Genomic DNA, 11,617 nt, shown 5'->3' on the forward strand with positions numbered 1-11,617 from the left:
CTGATATTTTTGAATGGAAGAGAAAGTATTTTCTTTGATTGTGGATTATTATTCTAGCTATGTGGAAGTTTGTGAGTTACCGAATATAACGTCGGCAAGCATTATAAAAGAAATTAAGCAAATATTTGCGAGGCATGGCATTCCTGAACTACTTGTCACAGATAATGGCACACAGTACTGCAGTCGCGAGTTTAGACGATTTGCACGGGAGTGGGGTTTACTCACATAACATCATCTCCTAACTATCCCCAATCAAATGGGAAAAGTGAGCGCGCAGTTCAGACTGTCAAGTCAATGCTGATTAAATGTTTAAGAGATAACAGTGACTTTCAGCTGGCCTTACTTAATTATAGGAATACTCCAAGAGATGGTCTTAGTTCCCCATCACAGTTACTAATGAGCCGTCAGTTAAGATGTAAGTTACCAGTTAGTGTTAATATGTTAAAACCAAAAGTAGTTGAGGAACATGAAACAATGTTGCAGAAGCAAATTATTTCTAAAAGGTGGTTCGATAGAAACACTAAAGTTCTTCGGAACTAAAATGTGGAGACGAAGCTATTTGTTTAAATGGGAAAAATAAAAGAACAAGATGTAAAGTTATAGGGCAAGCGGGATTTCCTCGTTCTTATTTTGTTGAGACAAGCTGTGGCAATAAAGTAAGGCGCAACCGACGACATTTGATAAAATGTGAGCCAATCCCGGTGGCAATCGATGTGGCACCTGCTTCCTCTGATCAGGAAAGAGGTATTCAACCTAATGAGAAAGATGCAGCAGGTCCTTCAGTAACCTCGAGCGGAATCCCGCCTGGTCCATTGACTAGGGCAAAAGCTAAACTATTTACTAGTATTGAATCTTTATTTTAGAGTCTTGTTTCATTTTAATTTTCTTTCAATTAATTGTGTTAGGTTTTTGTTCCCTGAGAATTTTAAGATTTATGTTATTTAAAGATTTATGTTATTTTAAGGGGGGAAGTGTATGTGTGTTATGTTCTTAAAAGGGGAGTTGTTGTGTAATGAGTTTTTATATGAATAAATCAGTTGTTGTCAAGCACTGACGTCTATTATTACAATTGCTTTGTAACTTCGGTAACAGAGATAATATTAAGTGAGCTCGCAAGCCTGCATGGACACTAAGTACAGCTCAGTGCGGCTTAGAGCAACTTTAGTGTCGAAAACAACACCTGAGGCTACGCGCGCTTCCTGCTCAATCTATGAATTACCCAACTTTGAAATAATTTCAGCAGATGACCGTGCTACATCTTGGAAATTATACAATAACTCATTAATATAATCAGTGATAAGTAATGTTATACAATATTTTGTTGCATTTCCACCTATCTATATGATAGTCCAACCAGATTAAGACTGAAAATAATTTATTTTGTTGACGGTACACGAGTAAGTATATCGAAACAAATGTGAGATTGAATTCTTATGCATTGTTGCATTTTGCAGACGCGATTGCTACGTGAAGTAGGAAAGTGCTCGCGCGGGAGATGCCAGTCAGCGTCTGCTTAGTTTTAAGGCTCGGCAGACTCCAGAAGTCGGCACACCTTCCAACGTTACCCCGCGGGAAATACTTACCTACTTACCATTGTATGTTTAACCTTGTTTGCACTTTGCTTACAAGGAGATTTATCGTTATTTTTGCTGTACAGTTCCTGGCTTAGCGTAAGCGCGGTAATTTACAATCAACAACATTTCAAAGGTATTGATGTCGCAATCAAATGTTGAAAACGTGAGCAATTCGCAGCCGACGAACTCCACAAAGAGCTTCAACCATGCATCGGAAATGAATCAGTTTCCGTTTCGAGTGAGGCAAATGATATATATGTGTCTACGTTTGCATTCCAAACGGGACTCTACTGTCTACGTGGCACCGTTCAATGCACTGCAGGCTTAACAAATTTAAACAGGATGCGCTACTTGTAGACACATTGTATTCGTACATTTTAAATGCATAGCGTAAGTTCGAGAACGTTCAAGAATTAAAATTAAGGAGTGCGCTTTCTGGGGCACGGAGGGGAACAAACCTGGATGATTCGGATGCATCGAGACCTCCGTAACGATTTTCCGATGCATTGAGCCGCAACAAAACGAATTGAAATGTCATCGATGTATGAAATAAATAAATAAAATCACGTGGAAAATAGGCAATTTCACGGTGCATTGGGTGTTCTTTGCGTGGATGTGCAAGACTGCGATCGTGTCGTATCGCAAACTAGTGCCAACGTCCGCATAACAAAAGCTTCGTTCACGCGAATAATTTTAATCGAGAGCTGAGTGCCTTTTTATATAATGCATATCGTGGCACTGACGCCGCCGCTACGCACTCGATATGCAATTAGCTGATGTGCTCAGGATTTGATTCTCGCGTAAAATATAAAGAAAAATCATTTTACAAAATAATAATAACAAATTAGCTAACAACGTTTAATTTGTTATGGTTCAATTGACGACGCCTTTTTGTAAGTTAATAAATAGAACATCTTATATTTTTTTAAGGATTCATACCGGATGGAAGAATCTTGTTGATACACAAAAATAAAATCTGTATAAAAGTCATATTTTCATTTATCTCTTTTTCTGTCTTCATTTAATTACGGCGTAACAGATCTCGGAATTAGGATGCTGTGTAGGTTGTTGTACCTACACTTGTTCTTATCGTAATCAAAATATCTACGTAGGTATTTCCTTTCATAATTCGTTCTGAGAAAATATTTTCATTTTTTCACGGAAAATTAAACAGAGTTATAAATACAATTCTTGTTTTTCCTGAAATGTTTGCTTAAATCACAACTGCTTTCAACAAGAAATGTGTTTAACTTTGTGAACAAATATTTAAAACTGTGGTTGTAGGTAAGTTCACTTAGGTATAATCGAAAGTGCGATAGCAAGCTAATAACTGCACAGAAGATAATTAAATTAATTGGCTTGCTAACTATTGTGATTTTTGTAAACCTAACAGCCGATCAGCCGATGCAAATGCGTCCTATGATATCTAAGCCGATTAAAAAATAGTAGTACCTAGTTAGTAAATTACTTGATTACAAAAACTTAAAATTAAATCATTTGCCATGTATAAATATTTTCGAATCTTTAAAGGTCCCTGTATATCGTAATGTCAAGTGACTGGCATCCCGGGTCGGGCCGAAGCGATCCGTTACTCAATTAATCGGTCTGCGGATCGAGTGTGAAATTGTGATGTGATCTGTTGAGCTTTAAATAATACCTCTCTCGTTTATTTACTGGTGTTTTTATATTTTATTTTACGAATTATTCCGCCAATGAAACCTTTATTTTATTTCAAATAAGTCTTAATTTTTGTAAGCCGTCTTGAATGTGGTATTAACTTTTTATTGAAAATCGATAATGTCAGTTAACCTTTCACGTAAATATTTAACTTTTTCTGTAGTTTCCGTGTTTCTGTCTTTTGAGTCTGCTTTTTCTGTTATTAATTTGTTGAATAGATTAAGGTTAATTATTTTTGGGAATAGCTTACAGCCATGCTGGTAGTTTTAAAAGACACGTCCGCACCAGGTTCTAGCTTATAACTGGCATTTGTTTAATTTAACAAAAGGTGAAAACTCCTGTCCACGCGTCTCATCGCATGTAAGCAGCATGACATATGAATTTAAGTTGTTCCATTGACTAACTATTCAAGTAGTTATCCGTTCAAATTTTCATTAATTAGTCCACCATGCAGATTAGAGAAAACTATTGTTCCGTGAAAATTAGTCGTGATTGACGGTAATTGGTACGATACGAACACTGTTCCCGAGCTGGGCTAATACAAGTGTAATGACTTTACGGTGCGGTGCGTTCGCAACAGCATTCGCGGTATGTTCGGTTACGTATGCAGACGGTATCGCGGGTACACCGTACGGCGTCATGTGCCTTTGCAAATTCCTTATTGCGTTTGTATATTTTCGTATGCTTTCGTTCGCGATATTGTTGTGTGTTTTTATAGTTTTTGGTTGGTTAAAGTTTGTAGAAAAATAATTTATTTTAGATAAAATTGCAACGGGTGCCTTTTATATCGGGCTGTACCTACTTAAACAATATCGGAGTTAGAGATAACAGATAAAATAAGTAAGCATGTTATATACTACAACCTTGACAATATTCATATATTTTGTAGCAGATGTAAACAGAAAGTTCAATATAATGTCATAAATCCTCAACAATATATTACACTTTATACCTCTAATTCAGAATTTAACATTACTTAATCCACATACAATTTGTACGTCCAACTTGTTGGAGATTAAGCACAAACTTACTTAGAGCTGCATAAAGCGTCACGTTAGCTCGAACTCATAATTCAAATTTCAATGTAAGGACAATATTCAGTGAAGCAAAGTTAAATTAAAGTCACATGCGGATTTGGCTGCGGTCCGCCGGAGCTTAAGGCGAGCGACACCACCTGCGCTCAGACCTAGCACTGAAAACACAATTTGTGGCGCGCCTTTTGTACTCTTGTTTACTGTTATGCATTTTATATTTAAACGATTTTATTTTTATATATCTGTGGCCTTGCCCTGTCTCTAGTTTTGTAAAAAGATGGTGGTGCCACTTGTGCATCAAATGTTTGATCAAGCTGGATACAAGGACGAAACCAGAAACAGCCTGTTGAACAATAAATGATTGACAGTGTGCAATGAACAAGACGTATCTTTGAATATGCTTCCGCTAACTTGGTTAACTTTTTGGTCTGAGCTTGAAATTATCGTACATGTATCAAGTTATGATCTTTGTCCGTATATCATATCTAGAAGATACATCTGAAGTTTCTAGCACTTCTCGTTGAGTGTAGGACTTTACGACTATTTGAGTATGTGGGCCAAAGTTTGTAACTGTTGTATAGCTGCTGAAGTGTTATTAACTTTGATATTAATTGTAAATTCAGACTTGAGGATTAGCTAAAGCTAATTCTTCTGAACCAAAGTTCCATTGTGGGGTTAATAAATTTATTTAAATTGTTTTTCTTACAAAAGGGGTTGAACAAAACAGAGTTTTTAAGTCTTTGAATTTTTAAAATACTTATATACTTTGTGATGAATGAGATTCGCTAGAAGGATAAAAAAACTTTATAACAAAATCACGAACGTAAACAATAATAACAAGAACACACGCGTGTTAGAACAAAAGGCGACAACGGATGTTGACACGAGAAATTCTCCGCCAATTTTTGTCTTGGCTTAAAAGGTGTGTAAATAAGGGAGTGCGATACAATGGGAGGAGAGCAAACAAGGTCATAAAGCACGTCACAAGGACGATCCTATATATAATCAGCTTAGTGATAAATTGGCAAACAGCACGCGAACGGCGCAGCTGGTTCCGGCCTGTCCGGTGTCTCCACGCCGCCGGCTAATGCTCAACTCACGAAAAGAATAACATTATCTTCACAACTAGTGTCTAACGTCACTATTTAATTTTGGAATCTACCTCCCACACATTGCTCAGGATTTGTAGTGGGAATTTACAACAGCGATACCCCCGCACTAGACAAGTAATCCCCAAGTTTGTTCTAAAGTTTCAGTTTCAATTGGAAACGAGATTACCATACAATAATATTAACTTTAGCTTTTCTGTAACGTCTATAAGTTGAGATACACGAAAAGGTACTTTATTTCTAGAGTCGTAAAACCTGTTTTCTTTTATTTTATGGTGAAAAATTTTACTTGCTGCTTAACCGCAAGGGGAGGATACGAAGCTACGATAAAAACACTAATTACGAACCTGCATTTTGTTTTTGTTGACCTGAAGCTTATTTTCTTTTTCGGTGGTACTTGTTATAATGACGCAAACAGTTAACACGTGATAAATTATCTGTAGTTAATGGGTAGGTTTATTTTATTTTAAAAGATTATTGTAATTCTTCGAAAATACTAAAGCTTTTTCTATATGTAGATTATTGGTGGTTTAAATATAAATAATATTCACCCGTGTAAGATAGAAGTATCTGCAGTAATGCCGACACAACAGCCGCTCCAAGGAGGCTGTGCATTGTCTATGACACGTTCTCTTTCAGACCCGGCATTGGAATTCGTTTACATTTCACCGCTGGATTATGCCTCCTTCTTTAACTTTTTCATGGTAGAAATAAAACTTTGAATATTTCTCAGTACCGATTTGGAAGCTCTGGTAGTCTCAGTTTCTTCATTGCACCTGAAACAAAAGAAAATAACTTCTTTACTACCAATTGTTTCTAACCAATGAGAAAAATTATCATGTCGATTGATTAGACGTACATACATCTCATTTCAATGTTTTTTAAATCGCTTTTATTAAGTTGACCTGTATGTAACTATGTAACGGAATCCAAAGTCGAACTGATCATATCTGACGATGTTAACTTTAATTTTATGATGGAACTTGTTAGGAGGGTCTTGTCATGAATTTTGAAGACGAGGTTCGGATTTACAAGCGTGTTTTCACAGTATTTTAAAACTGTTTATCTATTTATTGAAGCCATTTTGCGATCGTTCTGCTTGTCCAGAAAAAGCCAAACAGATTTTATCACCGATTAATTAAAGGTAGAACATTTCTAGCGCAATAACGAGCTCGGTTGAAACAATAGTGGGTAAGTAGCACGGGGCAGATCGCTCGTGCATCGTATAGGCGCGCACCGCAATGACCCATTTGCCTTAGTAGGTAAACATTTGGAAATTGTGCGGTACGATCAGCTGCCTGTGACTGTCCCTGCTGGTTTTTGTATTAGGAATCAGTGATGAAAATACGGGACGAATCAAAGTTAGCGTTTGATATTTTAAAACGGGAGATACCTACCCCAGAAAATATTTTGGAGTTTAAGGAACTTCCCCTACAGACAGTGAAAATAATTAAAACCCGTATTTGGTCGAAACTGAATCAAATAAATGTATTTTTACGCAAAAACTATAGTTCCTTTAAGGCAGAAGAACGGGGTCGTAGCAGCAACGTTCGTGGACTTTCCATTAAAAAAATGTTTTTAAACTTACGGACACTAACTAAAAATAGTCTGCTTGAATTGAACTCAAAATAATTCTTCATAAATATTTGCATCAATCTTATTGTATCATGTTACATTCATAATATTGTATCAGTGTAGTATTTTTGTTCTATTAATAGCGTATATCCACGTGTAACATAAAAATAACTATGTAGTTTATGTAACAATAGACACAGACATATCAACAGTGTAATATTAATTATTTACCGGCCGACAAAAACGACAACTCTTTAAAACTCATCAAGTCTTTAAAATTTCAAACATATTTTGTTGACCTATAATATCCTATCCATACTATGGACTACATATACTGAAGGCTCTGTAAGTACTGTACCGATTTGAAAAATTCTTTCACTGTTGGGAAGCTACAACCGAGTATCAAATGGCTATATTTTTTCAGGGAATGGGATGTTGTTCCCCTAGGATGAAACTGCGGTCAACCGCTAGTATGTAATATGCCAATATTGTATTTAATTACCAATTTAAAGTCATGTACTGATAGCACTAGCGTTAGTAGTAGACATTTACAGCCTGATTATCCGCTCGTAAATGTCCCCCTTGCATGAAAGCTCTGAATAACGCCATCGAATTGTTGATTCATGAATGAAAGCAGAAAATAGGAATGCTTGGATTTTTAACCAACTTCCAAAATGGAAGGGTTTCTTGGTACATCCAATCCATCCAGTATTTTGTCAAAATTCTCCATGACGTGGTTATAAGATTTGCAAAATTATATTTTTGTTTGAAATTTTTGATTGTTCTAAAACCGAATGGACCCATATAATTTCATATGAATTTTACAGTTCAAAGACTTTTTAAAGTGTGGGTCTTTTGTGAGTGATCATTATTAATGATAGGATTTGGTTGGTCTCCTCGAATACACTGGCGCATCCGCAGATCTGTTACTTTTTGTGGCACAACACCGTAACATTCCGAAGTGATAGAAATACCTTTGCCATAAAAAGTAATCAACCACACACATCGCGCCATTTTCTCAAGTTCCTAATATTCGACCTGAATATGAAACCGAAGGGGAAGTTTTAAAAATTCGACAAGGCCATCGTTTGTTCCGGCGGCCGCTGATAATGGAGATTTGATATGTCGCAGGCCATGTAACGGTTGAATGTCGACCGGCGAGTTTGTTCGCCTCATCGTATAAATAAGCATAAAGTTGTGTGCCATCACGCGAACGAGTCGTTAACCCTGCTCCATGGCGCAATAATGGAGAGGTGAGGGTGTCATTGCGACCACAACACGACTACTTCAATGCGGTCCGAATGACAGCTAAGAAAGCACTGTAATTAGCAGGTGATAAACTTCTGTAACGTATATTTATGTCAAAATAGAATGAAGATATTGGATTTTATTGGACTTGGTTTAATTTGAGTTGACTGGGATTTGTTTGGGCTAATGAAATGACTCACTTTAACGTCTTTTAGCGGTATGTAATCTGAGGCGAAGAACAAGCTTTGATTCTTTATTTTGTTCTCAACCGTGTTCTTTTGACTGTGAAATCCTTATCATGAGTCGACCGCCGCTTGCGCAACCGCTTCTCTCGTGATTTAAAAGTCTTGTAGCCATGTTAGGAAGTTTGAAAGTCGAAGCGCGTTAGAAAAATAAAAATAGTAATTTTAGGACCAATTAATAGTCGAAAAAAAATATGATGCCAGCATTTATTTTTGATGCGTTATGTTTTGACGGAATCAATTTTTTAAGAAGGTTAACAATTCCCGAAACATTTAAAAATAATAATTTGATAAAAAATATCGGTCGGTGTAGTATCTATTGACACTTCCAGATAAAAAATGCTTCGACCAGTCAAAATAAACCATGTAGGCAGGTCGCGGTTTTTCTCTGTAGTTCTTACAAAAGGCTGTTGTAAACATAATGACTTCCATTGCTCATTTCAAATTAACGCTATGAATAATAAAATACCTGTGGGTAAAGGCTTGACATAAGGGTTCTCAAAAATAACAGGCAGCTAGGTAATATATTGAAAAAAAAAACCGTGGGTGACTTAACTTCATTGCATTACGCGTACATACCTATGTACTTGTCACAAGGCAGACATTAAAAGCGTCGATTTTTTAATTCTTTACAAAAAAGCCGTGAATGAAACGAGCGCTGTGCACAGTGGAATGTCAGGAAAATATTTTTTGAAAAGGTCCGCTTTTTCAAAGCCACGTCGTCGTCGTATTGAATGCGTTTTAATGAAAAAACATGCGCCGATTCGCAACAGTCAAGGGAATTAAAACCTCCGAGCGGCGTTCGCGATCCCGAATGCATCGGTCGGAATTTTCATTTGTCCGAATATTATTTCCACGGGGAATTTTGCTGGCACTATTTTGTTTAAATTTACGACTGCCTCGTTTTGTGATTTCGCTTGATTAACGGTTTGAATTAGTTGCCTACTGCAGATTTGTTTGGTTTGTACCGGTTCTAAATCTAGAGCTATACGTAGTGTTTACATGAATGGTGACTTTTGTGCCACTACTTCATTACTTATTAGGCATAATGCTATGGTTTTAGCGCCGCTATTCATTCGTAAGTTACATATATTATATTAACAACAACAATACTTTTAAATAAAGCTTGGGTACTGGCTGTAACAGATATTGCTATACTTAGATATTGCATAAAATCTAGGTACGTCATCCAATACAGGTGGCGCAGTGCACTTCATAGATACCTACCGTTATATTTCCAATCTCCATTTTAATAAGTTCAAAGTGTAGAGCAGTCTGAAAGTAAGTACGTTACGGATATTTTTAACCCAAAAAATATCTCAAAAATCCTTTTTAATCTCATGCTCTTTTTTCGCATTAATTTGATTACTGAGTACCTGTGTGAAGTTTATTAATAGTGTTAAATATTGTAAAGTTCTATTAAGAAATATTTTTTTGTTCATGAAAAATTAAGTTAATATGTTCGGCTATAGAAAGTGTTATTTATTTACGTAAGCAGTTCAAAAGTTATAAGAAACACTTGAATAACTTGGAAAAATACCGCAAGTACCCACGTGTAAGGGATTCCACCGTTTTAATTTTATCTCGTGAAAAACAAGACTAAAATGTTTAGGCGGTAGGATTGGGAAATCCCACATAATATTTACTTTTAGATTGCTTCAGAAACTAATAAATATTTGTTTATTTTTACAGTTTTCCCATAGAACACGCAAATATTATCCGACAAAATCGTTCCTGTGGTTTGACCAGGTAAATATTATCATGTACTGTGTAAAATATGATCATGTAAACCGGCTGTATAATGATCCTATAATAATGCTCCGGTTAAGCCCACCCTGTATAACAACGGTGAGTTTAATTGAATTTAGGTTTGAGGGGAGGCAATTTCATAATTACCCGGCATTTAATTAAAATTATTGCGGTTCTCGAGTTAACACGTACTTTTAGTGTAATATTATATTATGGGTAGATTTATGCTAATTTTATTTTCATAGGGTTAAAATTATTTTAAAACTTGTTACCATATTCATGGTCATGAATTCTACAATAAAGTTTAAATAACTGAATTGTTTACATCCTACAATAAAATTAAATTAAATATATAAACTTTATTATAGATAGCTTCTACTAACTTTTAATAACTTAAAATCTTAACAAAGAACGTAGCATGTAAAATAAATTAACATTACGAATTTTAGAACATTTGATTTCAGTAGTATTCGATTTCCTGTTGACGGTTTATTCATAACTGTGACAGTGCAAAAGTAAACTTATCTTAAAAGCAGAAAAAAATATGTAGTGGGTATGGCAACAAAATAATTTACCAGCTTAGTATCGGCAAAAGCATTAGAATCATTTGGAAATAATAAAAAAATCAGATAAAAATATTTCGGAAAGATTCAACATACTTGCAAGAAACTCTTGTAAACTCTTCTTCAGTCAAATTTTCAAATAAATTGTCCAACACAATTTTAAATACAACAAAACTTCAGTTATTCAGTCGTTAACACACTTTATTTCAATAGTTTGTGTAAACATACAAAGATATGTTAGTGCGTATTACGATACGAAAGTTATCGGAAAGTTACCGCCATTTCGCGCGAGGACCTAGCTCTGAGCCCAACTACACGCGAGCATGTTCGCGCCGCGACTGAAGGCTTGTTTCGATACAGCCTATACATACCCACTTGTCCACGTTACAAGTTTTGCACTGAAACACCAGATGCGAAACATTCCGAAGCCGAACACAACGTAAACGATTTTCAACTTTCGAGCAAGCGCAAAGAATTTGTTTTACAATGCTCAGTAGCATTCTATATGTCTTTTTAAGTTGCGGCCGAACAGAAGGCTCTTGAGCGAGAATATAAAAGGTATTCAGTGAAGATATTTCAGTTACGGAATATTGGTTCGTTTGAACAACGCCACAGGGCGTATTATTGCAATGCTGTTAAACTATGAAAACCATGCGGCACGTCAGAAAACGCGTGAAATTTTTCCTTGCGAGACAGAGACAGATAGTTTTTCGTGATGAAGGGAACTGCCTACACGTAGGAGTGGAGGGGGTGATCTTAAAATGTTCTAAGAATCTGTATAAGAATATAGTCTTTTCATACGTATGCCTATGTGAATTGTTATATATTTCGGTATTACATAGAACC

General features: G+C 35.9%; 1 protein-coding gene across 1 annotated transcript in view; it reads right to left on the minus strand.

Annotated features, from left to right (window-relative positions):
- LOC110372325 (carbonic anhydrase-related protein 10) overlaps positions 1-11,121 on the minus strand; it is a 31,445-nt gene extending 20,324 nt beyond the window's left edge. Inside the window, exons 1-2 of the mRNA XM_064036651.1 lie at positions 10,868-11,121; positions 5,946-6,170 (exon numbers count right to left, since the gene is read on the minus strand). Of these exons, the coding sequence (XP_063892721.1) occupies positions 5,946-6,009 (64 nt within the window). The 5' untranslated portion in view covers positions 6,010-6,170; positions 10,868-11,121. The remainder of the gene's footprint in view (positions 1-5,945; positions 6,171-10,867) is intronic.
- Between the last annotated feature and the right edge of the window lie 496 nt (positions 11,122-11,617).

Source organism: Helicoverpa armigera, chromosome 10 (assembly GCF_030705265.1).
Source record: "Helicoverpa armigera isolate CAAS_96S chromosome 10, ASM3070526v1, whole genome shotgun sequence".
Lineage (NCBI taxonomy): Eukaryota > Metazoa > Arthropoda > Insecta > Lepidoptera > Noctuidae > Helicoverpa > Helicoverpa armigera.